General features: G+C 35.5%; 1 protein-coding gene across 1 annotated transcript in view; it reads right to left on the reverse strand.

Annotated features, from left to right (window-relative positions):
• Positions 1 to 20,173, reverse strand: part of DCC (DCC netrin 1 receptor) — a gene marked incomplete at both ends in the record, with an annotated part of 1,161,813 nt that overhangs the window by 312,437 nt on the left and 829,203 nt on the right. Inside the window, 3 exons of the mRNA XM_082853095.1 lie at positions 7,393 to 7,442; positions 13,677 to 13,815; positions 15,489 to 15,637. Of these exons, the coding sequence (XP_082709221.1) occupies positions 7,393 to 7,442; positions 13,677 to 13,815; positions 15,489 to 15,637 (338 nt within the window). The remainder of the gene's footprint in view (positions 1 to 7,392; positions 7,443 to 13,676; positions 13,816 to 15,488; positions 15,638 to 20,173) is intronic.

Below are 20,173 nucleotides of genomic sequence, written 5' to 3' on the forward strand. Positions count from 1 at the left end.
AATGAAAACACAATGACCCAAAACATATGGGATGCAGCAAAAGCAGTTCTAACAGGGAAGTTTATAGGAATACAATCCTACATTAAGAAACAAGAAACATCTCAAATAAACAACCTAACCTTACACCTAAAGCAATTAATGAAAGAAGAACAAAAAAACCCCAAAGTTAGCAGAAGGAAAGAAGTCATAAAGGTCAGATCAGAAATAAATGAAAAAGAAATGAAGGAAACGACAGCAAAGATCAATAAAAGTAAAAGCTGGTTCTTTGAGAAGATACACAAAATTGATAAAACATTAGCCAGACTCACCAAGAAAAAATGGGAGAAGACTCAAATCAATAGAATTAGAAATGAAAAAGGAAAAGTAACAACTGACACTGCAGAAATACAAAGAATCATGAGAGATTACTACAAGCAACTAAATGCCAATAAAATGGGCAACCTGGAAGAAATGGACAAATTCTTAGAAATGCACAACCTTCTGAGACTGAACCAGGAAGAAATAGAAAATGTGAACAGACCAATACAGACCAATCACAAGCACTGAAATTGAAATGTGATTAAAAATCTTCCAACAAAGAAAAGCCCAGGACTAGATGGCTTCACAGGCAAATTGTATTAAACATTTAGAGAAGAGCTAACACCTATCCTTCACAAACTCTTCTAAAATATAGCAGAGGGAGGAACACTCAAACTCTTTCTAGGAGGCCACCATCACCCTGATACCAAAACCAGACAAGGATGTCACAAAGAAAGACAAGTACAGACCAATATCACTGATGAACACAGATGCAAAAATCCTCAACAAAATACTAGCAAACAGAATCCAACAGCACATTAAAAGGATCATACACCATGATCCAGTGGGGTTTATCCCAGTAATGCAAGGATTCTTCAATATACGCAAATCAATCAATGTGATACACCATATTAACAAATTGAAGGAGAAAAACCATATGATCATCTCAATAGATGCAGAAAAAGCTTTTGACAAAATTCAACACCCATTTATGAAAAAACACCCTCCAGAAAGTAGGCATAGAGGGAACTTACCTCAAAATAATAAAGGCCATATATGACAAACGCACAGCCAACATCGTCCTCAATGGTGAAAAACTGAAAGCATTTCCACTAAGATCAGGAACAAGACAAGGTTGCCCACTCTCACCATTCTTATTCAACATAGTTTTGGAAGTTTTAGCCACAGCAATCAGAGAAGAGAAAGAAATAAAAGGAATCCAAAGTGGCAAAGAAGAAGTAAAGATGTCACTGTTTTCAGATGACATGATACTCTACATAGAGAATCCTAAAGATGCTACCAGAAAACTACTAGAGCTAATAACTGAATTTGGTAAAGTTGCAGGATACAACATTAGCGCACAGAAATCTCTTGCTTTCCTATACACTAATTATGGAAAATCTGCAAGTGAAATCAAGAAAACACTCCCATTTACCATTGCAACAAAAAGGATAAAATACCTAGGAATAAACCTACCTAAGGAGACAAAAGACCTGTATGCAGAAAATTATAAGACTCTGATGAAATAAATTAAAGATGATACAAATAGATGGAGAGATATATCATGTTCTTGGATTGGAAGAATCAACATTGTGAAAATGACCATACTACCCAAAGTAATCTACAGATTTAACGCAATCCCTATCAAACTACCACTGGCATTTTGCACAGAATTAGAACAAAAAAATTCACAATTTGTATGCAAACACAAAAGACCCCAAATACCCAAAGCAATCCTGAGAAAGAAAAACGGACCTGGAGGAATCAGGCTCCCGGACTTCAGCCTATACTACAAAGCTACAGTAATCAAGACAGTATGGTGCTGGCATGAAAACAGAAATATAGATCAATGGAATAGGAAAGAAAGCCCAGAGATAAACCCATGCACATATGGTTACCTTATTTGTGATAAATGAGGCAAGAATATACAATGGAGAAAAGACAGCCTCTTCAATTAGTGGTGCTGGGAAAACTGGACAGCTACATGTAAAAGAATGAAATTAGAACACTCCCTAACACCATACACAAAAATAAACTCAAAATGGATTGAAAACCTAAATGTAAGGCCAGAAACTATCAAACTCTTAGAGGAAAACATAGGCAGAAAACTCTATGACATAAATCACAGCAAGATCCTTTTTGACCCACCTCCTAGAGAAATGGAAATAAAAACAAAAATAAACAAATGGGACCTAATGAAACTTCAAAGCTTTTGCACAGCAAAGGAAACCATAAACAAGACGAAAAGACAACCCTCAGAATTGGAGAAAATATTTGCAAATGAAGCAACTGACAAAGGATTAATCTCCAAAATATAAAAGCAGCTCATGCAGCTCAATATCAAGAAAACAAAAAACCCAATCCAAAAATGGACAGAAGATCTAAATAGACATTTCTCCAAAGAAGATATACAGATTGCCAACAAACGCATGAAAGGGTGCTCAACATCACTAATCATTAGGGAAATGCAAATCAAAAGTACAGTGCAATATCATCTCACACCTGTCAGGATGGCCATCATGAAAAAATCTAGAAAAAATAAATGCTGGAGAGGGTGTGGAGAAAAGGGAACCCTCATACACTGTTGGTGGGAATGTAAATTGATACAGCCACTATGGAGAACAGTATGGAGGTTCCTTAAAAAACTAAAAATAGAACTATCATACGACCCAGCAATCCCACTACTGGGCATATACCCTGAGAAAGCCATAATTCAAAAAGAGTCATGTACCACAATGTGCATTGCAGCTCTATTTACAATAGCCAGGACATGGAAGCAACCTAAGTGTCTGTCGACAGATGAATGGATAAAGAAGTTGTGGCACATATATACAATGGAATATTACTCAGCCATAAAAAGAAACAGAACTGAGTTATTCGTAGTGAGGTGGATGGACTAGAGTCTGTCACAGAGAGTGAAGTAAGTCAGAAAGAGAAAAACCAATACCGTATGCTAACATATATGGAATCTCAAAAAAAAAAAATGGTCATGAAGAACCTAAGGTAAGACGGTAATAAAGATGCAGACCTACTAGAGAATGGACTTGAGGACACTGGAAGGAGGAAGGGCAAGCTGGGATGAAGTGAGAGAGTGGCATGGACATATATACACTACCAAATGTAAAACAGATAGCTAGTGGGAAGCAGTCACATAGCATAGGGAGATCAGCTTGGTGCTTTGTGACCAGCTAGAGAGGTGGGATAGGGAGGGTGGGAGGGAGGGAGATGCAAGAGGGAAGAGATATGGGGATATATGTATAACGGATTCACTTTGTTATAAAGCAGAAACTAACACCACTGTAAAGAAATTATACTCCAATAATAATGTTAAAAAAAATGTTCTGTATATTATGACTGAATACAAATAACAGTGTGAAGTTTGCGAGTGCAAATATTATTGTAAATGCCAGTTTCTAATTTATCTTTACACGGAATCAATCATCTAAGTTCTCCTATGTCTCCTCCTTCTCTACATTAAATTTGAGAAATCTACCACATTTGTAAGCGGAGGACTCAGAGCTCCAGTTCCAAGTAACTCAGTGGCCAAAGTGTATTTTACGAAGGATTTAGGATGATTCAGAGAGAAACAAACAAACAAAAAAATATTTTTCATGAGCTATCTAAGGCCTTTATACAACACAAAAGAGGGAGATTAACATTTATAAGAATCATGGTGTGACAGTAGAAGTGGTTCCAGAACACCTACACGAACTGTGCAGTTTCAGAGAGGTGAGGTTGCCACACAGCAGGAAACAGTGTTAATGTAAGTGCTCTCTGCACAGCCAAGAGAAGACAACCCCAGTTACAGAATAAAAAAAAAACAAGGCATGCCCCCGCAAAAAAAACAGAAGACCTGCAAATTAACATCATAATTCAACTGGCTCTTTGTTTTTACTTCTTCCAGTTTCTCCTCTTCTTATTTTGACAATTTTGCTACCAAAATTGTCTACCAAATTTTGCTCCCAAAATGTGGCTACCAAGTGAATATCCCAGGTGGGAATCAAATGCAAAAGCCTCACTCAGCTATCTGCTTGGCTGTCACTTTTTTTTTTTTTTTTTTTTTTGCGGTACGTGGGCCTCTCACTGTTGTGGCCTCTCCCGTTGCGGAGCACAGGCTCCGGACGCGCAGGCTCAGCGGCCATGGCTCATGGGCCCAGCCGCTCCGCGGCATGTGGGATCTTCTCGGACCGGGGCACGAACCTGTGTCCCCTGCATCGGCAGGCGGACTCTCAACCACTGCGCCACCAGGGAAGCCCTGTCACTTCTGTTGATAAGAGAATTATCACTAGCCCAATGACAGAAGACAGAGACCTCAGTCAAAATCCTTCCTGTATATGTATGTATATGTATAACTGATTCACTTTGCTGTACAGCAGAAACTAACACAACATTGTAAATCAACTATACTCCAAGAAAAAATTAATTAAAAAGAGAAATAAATTATTTCTTTAACCGTCAAAGCTTAACTGAAAAAAAAAATCCTTTTTTTTTTTTCCAGGGCCTTTTTCAGAGGCCCACGTACCGAAAAAAAAAAAAAAATATATATATATATATATATATATATATATATATATAAATAAAAATGATAATTTTATACCTTGTATTCACTTCTCGGTTCTATGTACAGAAATCCTAGCCATCTGTGTGCAAATACCAAGAAATTTTCTCATTGACTGTCAATAAAATGGTCAATTATATTCCATAATTACAGATATGATATAGAATAAGAACTTAAAATATGACTGTTCCTTCTATATTAAATAAAAATTCCAAGTAAATGAATAACATTAAAGTCATAATTCTATTAGTCTAAAAGAATACAACACTATTCAACTACAATGTTTCTTTCTTTACAAATTTCTTCCTTAAAGTGGTAATCATCTGGGGCAAATATTAGTATATTTGAGAGCTTTTCTTTTGTTTCAAACAAGAGACAAATATAAAAATACCATATTATTGTTTTTCTCTGCATCAACATATTGGGAATGATAAAACAGTGCTTTGATCATCCAGTTCCTTTCCTCTTGGTAACAATCCAAGAAAAATAATTTATAATGCCTGAAAAGCTAGGAAAGAAGATAACAGAGGGAGGGAGAGGAGAGCAAGAAGCTTTCTGGTGCCTGGGCCTGCTGTATTCATTCTGAAAAGCTAAAGAACAAGTTAAATTTTCTGGTAGTGCAACATTACACGGATAACTTCAGGAAGATAGAAGCAGGGGTGTTAATATTTGGTTGCTGCAAACACTGCAGATTTTAGAAGAGCAAGGCCTGTGATATTTGATTATGTGTATGTGTGTGTGTGTGTGTGTTTATGTGTGTGTGTATGTGTATATATATATATATATATATATATATATATATCAGTCGAAAAAGTCAATTTTGCAATCCAGGAATTCCCTCCTACAGGAGGGTAATAAATTCATATTCAAAGACAGTCAGCAACCAGGGTCATTCAATAATGCCTTATTCACATTCCAGAAGAAAACATTCATCCTTTGCTAAAGTAGACTTTTTATGGGATACGAGCATACACACACAAAATAGCTTATATCAATTTCTATGTTCTGTCCTGAAGGAAAGATGTAAATCGGGTGAAACTCTAATAAAAATGAGTCATTAAAACAAGAGAAACTACAATATGGTCTCCCAGTTTCATTCATTAGCAACCTACAATAATTATAAAAATCTACTTGACTTTGATTTGGCAATCTGTTAACTAGAATAGCTGTAAACATCTGTAAAATATTTAATGTTGTAAATAATAATGTCATTTTTAGGGTGATGTCTATTTCTCATTATTTTCCTTTAGCTCATTTTTCTTCCCTTAGTTCATTTATTTTTCTCCCTTCTAAGTTTAAATTTGTTTCATTCATTCTTATCCAATTAGTGCCTAAAATTATAAGAGGATAACCATTTTAGAGACATTTCACTAGCTCCAAAAGGTAAACTCATTTGACAGAGGTAAATCTGATCAAAATCACAAAATATGGCTTCGTCAGAGACTTTTGCAAAATATGGCAAGAAATTGTACATTGAGTGAAGTAATAATAGCTACTGATGCTAAGTTAGATCCTTTGCATATGCTATATTACTACTTCCTCATGACAAATCAATAAGGGAGGGATTAACATGCACACTGTATGAATATAGAGAAACTGAAGTTTACTGAGGTTCGAAACTTTTCTGACATCGTATACAGTTACTAGAAGAGGAAGCTAGGATTAAAAATCAGAGTATGACTTCCTCTGAGACACATATGATTTTCCTGTCATCTTCTAGAGCTTGGAGACCGGTTAGGCTAGTCTCCTCACTGAGACCCAGGGAGAGTGAAATTATTTCGCTAAGCACACACAACCAGATGATGACAGAGGCAAGCCAGGCCAATCTTACTTTTGCTTTCCTCTACTGTGTGGTTTTCGCTTCTTTCCAATGCTGAGTGAGACACACTTGAAAAAGGAGATATTTCTAGAAAACTGATTCTGGCATTAACTCCTTATCTTCAGCTACACCCAGCCTAATTTAAACCCTTTTGAAAGTTGTATCAACTTTTCAGGCCAGTAAAACATTAATCACTGATTAATACTGCTTCATACAGATAACCTTATCAGACCCTCAAGAACAGCCTTCCATGTCTATATTTATAAGAGAAGAAGACGAATAAGGATGAAATATTCAATTCAAATTAAATCTACCAGGAAACAAAGTCTCTCTTTATCCCACCTCTTGTAATTACTTTTTTCATTCCTACATTCAATTGTTCCATCTAGCACATTAATGTCCTATACAGTAAGTCCCCCACATACAAATGAGTTCCATTCTGAGAGTGCATTCAAAAGTCCAATTTGTTCATAAGTCCAACAAAGTTAGCCTAGGTACCCAACGAACACAATCGGCTACATAGTACTATACTGTAATAGGTTTGTAATACTTTTCACACAAATAATACATAAAAAAACAAACACAAAAAATAAAGAACACATTTTTAATCTTACAGTACAGTACCCTGAAAAGTACAGTAGTACAGTACAACAGCTGGCACACAGAGGCATGTTCGCATCTTTGAAAGTTTGCAACTTGAAGGTTCGTTATGTGGGGGACTTACTGTACTGATAAGTATAGGTAAATAGACAACTTTGTTACCTGATGGAATAGCCTTTAATCATGATAACATTTATAAAATCAAGTGTACTAGAAGCAAACAACTCCTTCATTTAATTCATTCAAGTGTGGTGGAAGATGTGGGATTAATGCCACTCACTGTGTTGTTCTGGAACATTTCCTTACATGGAAGCCACCATCCACCCCAAGCAGTGGATGGGTGATTGAAAGTTACACAGGTATTGGTAATGAAGTAGTAAACATTTCCACAACTCACCCTTGAATTAACTATTTCCAGGGAGACATTCTGAGGCGGGGCACTTGGCACTAGAAGAAATAAAACAAGGTGAGATCGTTATTGCCAAAGTCACGAAAGAGAAACTCCAACCCTCTGTGAAAAGAGAAAGCATGTCTTTTTCACTGTTCATAAGGATAATCAGGTAGGTAATTCCAGGCACTTCAAAATTTTCCTGGAGAGATGAAAAATGACTGCATTTGTTTTTCTCACTTAGTGGCCCAGTTATCCATCTAGGGAGCCCCCAAAACTCTTAGGCAAAAGGCACCTGCCATGATACTAAATACTGCCATTTAATTACAGCTTTCCTTCCCAGAGGAACCAATAAAAACACACGGGAGATTTCCTAGAGTGGTTTAAGGGCTTAAGATATTGTGCATTTCAGGACCTCCATGGTTTTATGATGAAATATGTCACTCTAACGGTCACTCTCATTGCTTAATCCTTTTAAATGCAACCTTTATTATCCCTTAAAAAGTGAAAAGAAGAAATACATCCCTTTTCTTTTTCTCACACTTTGTAATTAAATCTCTGTGTCATAGATGCAAGCAGGTTACCAGAGAGCATTTGGTGAGCCAATTCTATTAACAAAGGAGCAATTTATTTTTCTTCGTGGGTTTTCTAGGTATTTTGCTTCTCTTACTTGCATTTTGATTGTTCCAATCCTTCATGGAAGGAGGAAGAACATATACAGCTTTCTTTATAATACTTCTAATGGATATTTACTATATCAAAAAGTGACTATTCTATCAAGTTAGTAATTCAACGATAGCCATTCACTGAATGACTGTAATATCTCAAGTACTATTCTAGATGTCTTGGATGAATCATATAAATAAATAAATAAATAAATAAATAAATAAATAAATAATTCTGTCCCACAACAGTCATATAAGTAGCATTCAGTAAATGCTTAATATATATAAATCAGAGTATTCCTTATCTTTTTTCATGACAAATTGACAAATTTAATAGAGGAGAAAGGCTTTCAGCATCTTCAAAAATTTAAGGGCCATTTTTGTTATGTTCCTCTTCTTTAATTTGAACTTGGACAATCATCTATGTTTTCCTGGGGTGCTTGTATTTACCCTGAATTTATTTATCTCCTACTCCGATTTTGCCTTCTCAAAAGTAATCACTATGAGGGCCTGATATATGCCTGATTAATCTTTAAATCCTCCAAACTGACATTCAATTAATATTTACTGACTCAATAATTAAATGAACAAATGGATACTTACTTAAATATTAGCTCCTGGACCTTTCTGGACATGATAGGAATTATAATCACTCATTTTGTTTGACTTTGATGAATAAGTGATAAACATGATAGGAATTATAGTCACTTATTTTGTTAGTACTTGATAAAGGTTATTAGCAATGTAACTTGTGGTAAAATGTTTATCAGAGCTTGTTTTTCATGAATTAGGTCAACAAGCATTCTTTCAAAAAATATTTCATTATTCAGGAGATAGACTTTATTTTTTAATTTCATTTAATTCTGCCATGGTTTTCTTATCAAATACAGAATATAACCTTCACAGGAACCAGGATTTTTGTCCTTTTGATGCTGCATCCCCAATATTGATGTGTGTTAAGCACATGGGGCACACTCAGCAAATATATATTGAATGAATCAATTAATAGAAAGACTATAAGATTACAATAAAATATTTTTCATATTTAGAGTTTTGGTCAACAAATTTGGTCACAATAAAAAAAAAGTTTATAATTTTGCAATTTTATTTTTTAAATTAAGGTATAACATATAGGAAAGTGCATAAACCTTGAATGTATGACTGGATAAAGTGGTGTGTGTGTGTGTGTGTGTGTGTGTGTGTGTGTACATCCCCATTTAAACACCACCTAGATCAAGATATAGAACGTTTTCAATAACCTGGAAAGCTCACTGTGTCCCTTCTTAGTCAGTATCTTTCTGATAGTAACCACTACTTATTATCACCTCTAACTCCACAGATTAGTTTATTTTGAGCTTACTAAAAGCAAAACCATAGTTGTGTGTTCTCTCTCCCAGAGGCTGGCTTCTTTCGCTTGCTTCTTGAGATCCATTCATATTGTTGCATGTAGCAATAGTTTATTGTTTTGTTTTGTTGCTCCATAGTATTACAATGTACAATTATTCTAATTTATATTTATCTGTTCTACTGATGAATGGCATTTGGATCAATTTCTAGTTTGGAGTTGTGAGAATAAAGCCGCTATGAAAATTTTAGTTTGTGTCTTCTGCTGGACAACTGCCCTCATTTCCTTCATTCATTTATACCTAGGAGTGGAAATACTGGTGGTGGGGGACCCCCTATGAGGGTTAAACATATGTTAAGTTTTAATAGATACAAAGTTTTCTAAAGTGACTGTACCAAGAAAAGATTAAAGATAGGCCGGAAATAAAAATAATTTGTGTGATCAGAAGAACTAAAAAAAAACCTGATGTTCTCACAATGAGGAAGAATTTAATATGACCCACATTCAAATCACTCTGTAAAGCAGTAAAAATTAAAACAGGTACAAACTGAAAAAAAAATGCTATGTTCTAAATCATGTAATTGCACAGCTTCTGAAAAATATATTCTTTAAAAGCGAAGATTGGGAATAATGTCTTAATATTAGGTGATAATAAATCACTTCTTACTGATGAAAAATATTTCTAGTTTAGGTTTCATATGATATTCTAACATTTATATCATATTATACTTTACTAATCATATTACACACACTTTTGACCAATTAAATAATATGAAAACATAGAATATTGGAGGAAAGAGAAGGTATTTAAATTTATCATACATTTTGTTCTAGGTGCTGTTCTAGTCGATATGTAACCCTTAAATCTCACTTTAATGAACGTTTATAAATGACATTTAACTCCTCATTTCAGAAAGCCAAGAATATATAAGAACAATAATAAACTACCACAATTTGATAATTTTCCATATTAGGAATTTAAAGCCATCAAGTCCCAAAGGTGGACTTGTAACAACGGTGTTAATGAATTTTGCCTAGTTTTTTACAATATAAATTTCTCTTACTTTTCACTGATGGCACACTGGCTATTCTTGCCTTACACAGTCAGGAAAAAAAGTGGACAATGTTTTTCTACAGTATTTTTAGTTATTATTCTCTTCTTCTTACTATCAATTTCTGTACTATTTACAAATAAATAGATACAATAGATAGGATTAGATGCTTGGTGGAAGTGAGTGGAATCCACATTTATCTATTGGGACTTTTCTTTATTTGTCTTATTTGACAACGCTTCATTGTTTCATGAGGCAGAGGGGAAGGACATAGTTCATTGCTTTTCTCTTCGAAATGTCAAGTAATTTATCAATTACAATAGGTTCATTAAAGCCAATCAGAGGCATTTGGTCTGGAAACTCCTCTCAATGTGGTGGAGCATGCTGGTTTAAGCACATGGTGATGAAGCATTCTGTAGAGTAGATTAAGTTCTCAAACTTGTAAATGAATCGGACATATAGTCACTTGAATTCCTCCCCTTAGCAAGTGTGTGCTGTCCTGTACACATAATTTGTGGATTGAAAGAATTTATATGTAGCCCTGAGCTTTTTTCTTGAAGGACCTAATATGAGACATTTATTATAGAATAAGAGAAACAATGTATTTCCACATTGAATCCCCCTTCTTTACTTGCTTATATGACCTGGCTCTGCTGCTTACTAGCTTTTGTGACCTCTACCTTAGTTTTGACATCTGTAAAGTAGGGAAAAATACAGTGTTGTGAAGTGTGTGGAGCAGGGCCTTGCACTAATAAGTACTCAATAAATATTAGCGATAACAGTAAGAAGCACATTCCTATAGCTAAGCTTGCCTATAAAATTTGGTCCCTCTGCTTTTGAACACAGGGTAAGTTGGCATGGGCACCAATAAATGTTGATTAATTCATAAAATCAGTTAGTAATCTATTCATGTCAACTAGTTCCAGAGACAGTGCTTAAGAACAAACTGGCAAAACTACTTACAGTCTACACTAAATATTAGGCTGTCTGGATTGATGCTCTATAATCCCAACGGTTTGAAGAAGTGGAACGCTGTAAACTAATGATATACTAGGTGGAGGAATCTGAACAAAAAAGTGTTTCTTCCCAGAAAAACAATTAAAACAGAGCTAACTTAGAGATGACAGCGCCTCAGAATAAAACCTTTACAAGCATCTTAGCATAACATGGATACTTTGGGGATAATTAATTAAGGAAAAAAGTTATTTGCATTTTATTTTTGCTTTTATTCAATTTTTCTATAGTCCCAATATAAATTTTTTATGGTAAGAATTTCTCTGGCCTTATAGGAAATCTGATGCTCTCTATAACACATATATATTTACACATGATCATATGTTAAGTTAGTCACACAAAGAGGAAGTCCTAAAGATGAGTCTATACTTACAAACATTTGTACAGGTGTGGCTGAACTGTCTGATTAATTCAATAAATATTTACTGAGTTAGGAGGGATACAGAGATGAATATAACATCATCCCTCATATTAAGGAACACTTAGAATAATGAGAAAAAGAGACATTGGCAGAGATAACATTTATTAAACATTTAAATATATGCCATGCCCATGTTTTAGGTGCTTATGTGGATTAAACATTTAATTTTCACAACATCTCCCTTGTATAACATCCAGAAAGTCAAGGAGAACAGGGCTTTGTGACTTACAGCGGGGAAGCAGGTGACTGTTAATTGTAATTAAATTCATCTGTATGTGACCTCAGCATGCATAGCTTCAGTAGAGAGAAGAGGACATCAGATTGAAGTACAAGAGACGAGTTTATTGTAAAGATGAAAGCAGACGAGGTTGAAGTACCCACCCCTAGGGGCCCCTGAAGTTCATGTGTTCTCTCTCAAGTGCATCTGATAGAGGGAAGCTGGGGTCCCTTGCAGAGTGATGCTTGTTGGATTAGAGTCATGAAATCCTTTTATTTAAGGACAGGCATTTTCTAAATCCTAAATGTTGCAATACTTCTAGATAATAATTCTTGGATTAATGAGTAATAATCTGTCTTTCTCACTTATGACATTTAAAACCAAAGTAGAGAATAAGGCCACAGCATTACAGTTCAGTGTGCGAATGAAATCTACATAAATTATGTAAAATATTCATTTTCATTTGTTTTCCTTTTATTTTTATAATTATAAGTTGTGAAGTAATTTATTCTGCCAATAAATATTCTGTTCTGTCTTCAATAACAGAATCAGATGGATGGGCTTAAGAATTACATTAAAAATTATACCAAAGTGGTGTCAGATATAAAGTATTATTTTACATTGAAATTGCAAATGAACATTACTCCTGTGTCTTCTTTACACTATCCTTAATAACATGCATGCCCTTCTTCATTTCACTGATATTGTATGAAATATCCACCCAGATGCTTTCCTAGATTGAAGCAAGGTTGGCTCAGTCAAGGAATCACAAACTAAAGTCATTTTTTTGAAATTCGAAAGATCAATAATTTATAGAATTACACATACCAACATGGAAACCGTTGCTGAAAAGAAATAGCTTGATGCCTTTTTAGTATTCATGGAGGTCACATCTCTGCATTTCTGCACCTGCCTGCATTGTCACTGGCCCCACATCATATGCTCTGCTGTGCTTTATTTTCACTTTTCATTAAACTTCCAACCTTTCATTATCATCCATTTTTAGATCCCTAGTTTCCTCTGCTACTGCTTTGTCAAATTCTTCTACTTCATTAAGATTTCTTTCTCTTTTTTATGGCATTAAAAAATATGTCTCATCTTTCATTTGTTAGGCAAGGTAAAACTAAAATATAAATTTTCATATTCAGTTTTAATACTTTCAATACGTATATGTAGGAGGACTGTCCATCATTTACGCCTTTAATCATCTAGCACTGTTTAGAAGGAGAAACAAAAGAAAGATGCTGATGTAAATTAGCCCACACACATGTACAAATGTGTTTGTATTTATAGGAATAAAGGGAAACACACACAAAGAAATGACTCTGAGCTCTCGGGCAGCAGTCACACTTTGAAGATGACTAATTAGGATATCCTGATTCAGAGTGTATACCTTTTCAAAGTTTAAATTTGACTGTAATAGATAGTTTGAGTGAATTAGCCAAATTTCTAATGTATGCTAGTATACTCCATGAAGTTTTAGTTAGGAAGCCTTGAACATGGAATCTATGACATATATCCAATATTATTTCATTATTATAACAACTATGTGAGTCAAATTTCACTGTCTATAACTTACCGTCAGAAAGCGTAACCACAGTTATGTCATCAGTAGATACTCCTGGTCCGTAGCGATTGTAAGCTAGGAATCGAAGACTATATTCCGTGAATTTTTTCAGGCCTTCCAGCTTATAAGATAGTCCATCAACCTCTATATTCTGGAGACATAAAACACCAAAACTGTCATGCAGGAGACATGTAAAAGCTGAAATGGCAGCCATTCTGTGCCATCAGCGAATTGGATGCTAGACTCTTACTCACAAAACTACACTTTAGCCTTACTATGATTTGTTATAAAACCTAAATTGTGACACACACTCCCCCACTGAAGACCAAACCACTCTGTAGACCCTAGTTAAAACAGCACCATGCTGTCTTTAGAGTCATTAAGTTCCAATTTGTTTAACACCACCCAATACATTGAGTGGTGTGCACTATTAACACCCACACCAAAACCCTGACAGGCAGAAGGCAGCTTGTAAATCCACAGGAAGGCAGAGTTGCTGCTGTACCCAAAATGGAATAGTTTACCAAGAAACAATAGAATTCTTCCTTCTTGTGCTGAAATACACCTGAGATTCTGGAAACTGACAGATACTTTGCTACAATTGTTATGGATACTTTGCTACAATTATTATCTCTCAAAATGCCGTGAGGTTAAGTTGGAATTGTTTTCAGCAGTTCACAGATGTAGAAATGAGGTAATGGAGGTGAAGGTCACTGAGCAAATCAGAGCCAGTTCACTCCAGAAGATCCATTATACAGCTCTTCCCAATGATCCTCACACTCTATCTTGGGTGACACTATTTTTTAATTTATTTAAATGAATTGGTAAAATGCATTATTGAAGAACTAAAATGTGTAGGAAAAGGGTAGAATAGAAAGGTGAAAATAAGAGCTAAATAGCATGGGAGCAGTAAACAAAAAAAAAAAAAAATGGAATGAATGATTACTTAGGAGGATCTCAATAATTCTTATGCTATAACTTGGAACTTGGAACTGTTCTGAATAGAACTAATGCAAACATTTTATTTTAATGAAAAATATCTATCATGCAGTGTATGTGGAAGCATGAAGACCACACTATAATGGGCAAATTTCACAACACATCATAAGAACTTCAATATCCCAAGGTCATTTCTGGTCTTTCCTATTTAACTACCCACTTGTCTATGTATCTTTTCCCACATGAACTTGAGAATCTGGAAGTAAACATCTCAGTAGTCATATATATGTCACAAAATAGAATAGTTGAGTTTCATGTGTCTCCCCTAAGACCCGTTTACTCTTACTTTACATGAAAATCTAATTTGTTTATTTTCCAATGTCTGTGCTAACCATAGATTACAAGCAAAATAGAAGGTAGTCTTCAGGAGTAAAGTAATTCTGAAAGCAACGAGAAGTGATAGGTGACGGTCCCATGGTGGGGAGAAGACAGAAATAACATCAAACATATGAATGAAAAAAGAATGAAAAAAGCAATTTGACGGAAGTTGCTGAAAATAAGATTGATCATCCCTTAGGATAAGGACTGAAAATGCAAATTCTTTTCTGGAACCACATGGGCTCGTTCAAATGTGGTTACACTGGCCCAGACCACAATATACTCAAACAAAAAATCTGCATTCTTTGTATTAACTTCATCTCATTGCCCATTTGCCTCTCTTACCACCCAAATTCAATTAAATTGCTTAACATTTTCAATAACAGTTACTTTAAAACTGATCAGCTATCCAATTAATGTGCTGGATACTGGTTTATATCAAGAGCCTGCAGATCTCCTGCAATTTCTCCGATAGGCGATAGGAGTGGGGCCCATTCTCTTGCCTACCTGTTCCTTCCCCGTGGACACTTCAGTGCAGAACAATCTGTAACCTTGTACTGGACCATTTGCATAGGCAGGGGGTTCCCAGGTAATAAGAACTGAGGTAGGTGAGGTAGATACGGCTTGCAGATTTTCTACTGGCCCTGGAACTTGCACTGTTTACAAGAGAAATTGATTAGTACAAGAAGGTCCTCTTTCTCAAAACAAACAGCATTTCATCTTTGACAGTTCAAGGAAATTATAGCACCATGTACTATTTTTAGAACCATATGGAATAAGAATATAAAAATATAGGATATAAATGGAAAGTTATGAAATTTTAGAATCATTTCATTTTAAAATTCAGAAGAGGACTTATATTAATCTAAATTACTTATTTCATTTTACGGTTGAGGAAACTGGTCAAGGAATATAAGTGACTAGGGTAATGGCTGAATAAGAGTGGGATTCTTAATCTAAATTCTTAGTACGGAGAATTTTCCACTTTGCAAGTAGGCCTTTGCCTGTGTATTGCTAACTGCAGAAGGAAAAGAGAAAATGCAATTAGAATACTTGTACATCATGATCCTACTTATAATTCAAATAGGCAGCACAGTTACGGTTAATTTACCACATTGTCCTTATTTAAGTCATCATTTTAAAATCTTGCCCAAATCTGGGTCCTTTAAATTAATTTCAGGATTTAATCTTCAATTTTACTTTCTAGTATTCTATGTTCTCTCATAACTATTACTTCACTTAATCAAGGATAAGAAGTTTGTTCATCAAAGAAATTAGATAAACACAGATCTGCAATCACTTAACCAAAACAGTTATGTCCAGATGTGTTTCTATATCCAAAAATTTTCAGGTTTTAGAAATGTAACATGGTGCATACACAGTATTTTATGTAACACCCCGAGTGGGGTCTGTGGTAGCACCCTGTTATTAAACCATATATTTGCAGCAAATATATGACATTCACACCAAACAGGATTATTAAAGACTATATATAGCCTAACATAAGGTCAAGTCAGTTTAGGGTGTGAAATGAGTTAAGAAAATCCTCCTGATTTTAGATTTGCAAATTCTGAATATGTGCAGAATTCTTTATTTGTGCCTATGGACCTGAAATTAAATACATGGTTTGTAAATGGTAAATTTAATAATCACATTAGTTACTATAATCTGAAATAAATAAATAGTCTCATCATTGCAAGCATAACAACAACTTTAACTTAAACATGCTGTGTACTTCCCCCAGCCTTAGATACCACCTAGCTTTGGACAGACAGATATACATTTTTGGCCTCTAATTCAACTCTTGTGAGTTTGAACTTCCATAGCGAAATAGCATATGAAAACTCAGATGACATGACATCTGATGATATACTTCTTAGATCGGAATGGAACCTGTGTCTCTGGATCATTTTCAGAATTTGTTCCATGGAACCCAGCTCCTTAAGGCATTACCGCTCACACATTTTTTGGGAAAAAAAATACTCACGTCAGAAACATATTTTATGTTGAGACAGGCTGGGACCTGGGCCGGGACCCATTGCTGCAGTGCACCTGGACAAACCTCTCCCCAAGCAACAGAATACAAAGAAACTATAAGGGACTAAAAATAACTGTGCATGTGCAGTTGGGGCAAATTATGGACAAGGATATACAAAAAGACCAAAAAAATTCCCAACTGCCACTTCTGAAGAGCTGGGAGCAAAGACAGGGTGTTGGGAGCAAAAGTAGGGTACTGCGCATGCCCCCTGCACTCAACACCACCAAATGGGTGGGGAGACCACCTAAGACACCCCTCTGGCCGAATCCTTGGACACACCCCTTCCCTCACTCCATAGAAGGAACCAGTTCGCCCTTCCTCAGGGAGCGAGCAAGGGAACCTGTTACTTGTTTTTGCTCCTCCCTACTGCAGCATGGGCCCCAATAAAGTCTTGCTTGATTGGGGAAGGCCAAGAATCCTGGTCGGTATCAATGTCACCTTCACATATTTTCCCACCAGTCCCCAAATCTGGAGAATCGTTATTATTGACAATTGCATTCTTTTCACCTTAACAATTGATTATTAATAATTTCTTAAAAACTTATTTGGAAGACATTTTATACCTATAGAAAACGTTAAGAATGAGAAGAGTACATAGAACACCCTTGTTCCCTTTATCAAGATTTACCCATTATTAACACTTTGTTCTATAAACTTTATCATTCTCTCTCTCAATTATCTATCTATCTACCTATTGAGATTTAGTTGCACCAATTGGGCTCTCTACCCCTAAATTCTTTAATGCATATTTCCTAAGAATTAACGTGTGCACGAATAATATAGTTGTCAACTTCAGTGCATTTCATAGTAACACAATATCACTAATCGTCATCTGTATCAACTGACTCAATAGTGTCATTTATGTAGCATTTTCATCTCTAATTGAGGATCCAGTTTATGGTTAAGTTTGAATTTCTTTACCATATCTCTTTAGTCTGCTTTATACTGAAACAGTTCAAAAGACTTTATTTTTTAGGACATTTATATATATATATATATATATATATATATATATATATTTTAATTTTTATTGGAGTATAGTTGATTTACAATGTTGTGTTAGTTTCAGGTGTTCAGCAAAGTGAATCAGTTATACATATACATATATCCACTCCTTTATTTTTTAAGATTCTTTTCCCATATATGCCATAACAGAGTACTGAGTAGAGTTCCCTGTGCTATACAGTGGGTTCTTATTAGTCAACTATTTTATGTATAGTAGTGTGTATATGTCAGTCCCAATCTCCCAATTTATCCCCCCTTCTCCCCAATACCCTGGTAACTATAAGTTTGTTTTCTACATCCGTGACTCTACTTCTGTTTTGTAAATAAATTCACTTGTACCCTTTATTTTTAGATTCCACATATAAGTGATATCATGTGATATTTGTCTTTCTGTGTCTGACTTATTTCACTCAGTATGACAATCTCTAGGTCCATCCATGTAGCTGCAAATGGCATTATTTTCTTTTTTATTGCTGAGTAATATTCCATTGTATATATGTACCACATCTTCTCTATCCATTCCTCTGCTGGTGGACATTTAGGTTGCTTCCATGTCCTGGCTATTGTAAATAGTGCTGCAATGAACATTGGGGTGCATGTATCTTTTTGAATTATGGTTTTCTCTGGGTATATGTCCAGGAGTGGGATTGCTGGGTTCTATTTTAATTAATAGAATGTTCTTCATTTTGGGTTTGTCTTTGTTTCTTCATACTGAATTTAGGTTATACATTCCAGGCTGAAACAAAATGCAAGCGATGTCAGTCCTTCTCAAGGCATCACATCCAGAGGCATAAGATCTCTGTCCCATCATTCATGTTAATTTTGAATAGCAGGTCAAGGTACTATCAGATTTCTCCACTGTAGAGTTAAGTGGTCCCCTGCATCCCCCCAGACCCCAGCCCTCTGCTCCATTGCTTACAACTAATAAACAATCTGTGTGGAGATACTACATTGGGAGTATGCTTTTTATCAATGCCTCTAGGTTCTTCGGGTGAACAAGAAACACATGAATGTGTATACACAGGTACACAGAAAAACGTTTAGGTGGATACATATACTCAAATACACAGATCCATATGCTATTTTTCATGACTCTATAGAGATTCCTCCCATTCCAGTCCATGGATGGGGTCATTCTTGCCTTCCTCAGTCTTCTTTTACATGTCCTTTCTTCCAAAGGGAGAACTCTGAGTCCCAAACACTTGTATTTTGATAGACATTTCATGAGAGTATCCCCACGTCAGTACTCTTCCATGAAGCAGTAATTTTTCTATGGAAAATCCCTTATTTCACATACAAAGGAGACTTTAGTAGACATTGTTGAACAGTAGCAAGTCTTGCCTGTGTCAAAGTTTATAGTGATGCAGTTAGAATTGTATTACAATGAAGCAGACATTTTCTTCCATGGGGAAAAAAAGCAAACTCAAAATTTGCCTGCTGATAACTCTTCAACGAGATTTTCAAAGTATAATATTTTAAATAACATTAGGAAAAACACTGATGACTTGCATACTTCTTTGATTACTTATATACTCACAAAGACAATGCAAACATTTCAAGAAGGGACATTTCTGATTCAGAATCTACTGTTCTTCTATGGAAGGGAGATAGAGAAAGGAGCAGAAACAGCAGCGAGATTGAGTGAACCGCTTAAGATATATGTTGAATGTGAGGTAACCAGGATTTTGAAAGTTCACATAGAGCATATTTGTGCAGTCCATTCATGTGTAAAGTATTAACTGAATGTGATTGAATGTGTCCTTTCTAGCTCTCCCATGGATAAAGTAAAGGGGCATTGCTTACTAAGAACAGGGCTTATTCTGAGAGAAAAGATTCAGATTTTAAAATGGCCAAACTCCAAAGCCATCATTCCCACTGTGACATGTAACACATTCAAGAAAGGTTTCCAGGACATGTCTGGGAGAAAGGAAGGGGAGGCAATGCTTGGGGAGTTTCTGCTTATCTGTTCTACTGGAGCACAATGGGGTGATGTGAAACAATTTAAAATGTTTTCAATATTTGAGGAACAAAGAAGAAAATGAGTTTGCACTTCACCTGAACCACCACATGCAGAGTCAGTGGCAACTTTGCTAAGGAGGCAGGGGTGTGAAGAGTGCCCATGTCACTCAGAGTTTCCTGAGGCTCCGGG

Source organism: Leucopleurus acutus (genome assembly GCF_964270905.1).
Source record: "Leucopleurus acutus genome assembly, chromosome: 13".
In the NCBI taxonomy this organism is placed as follows: Eukaryota; Metazoa; Chordata; class Mammalia; order Artiodactyla; family Delphinidae; genus Leucopleurus; species Leucopleurus acutus.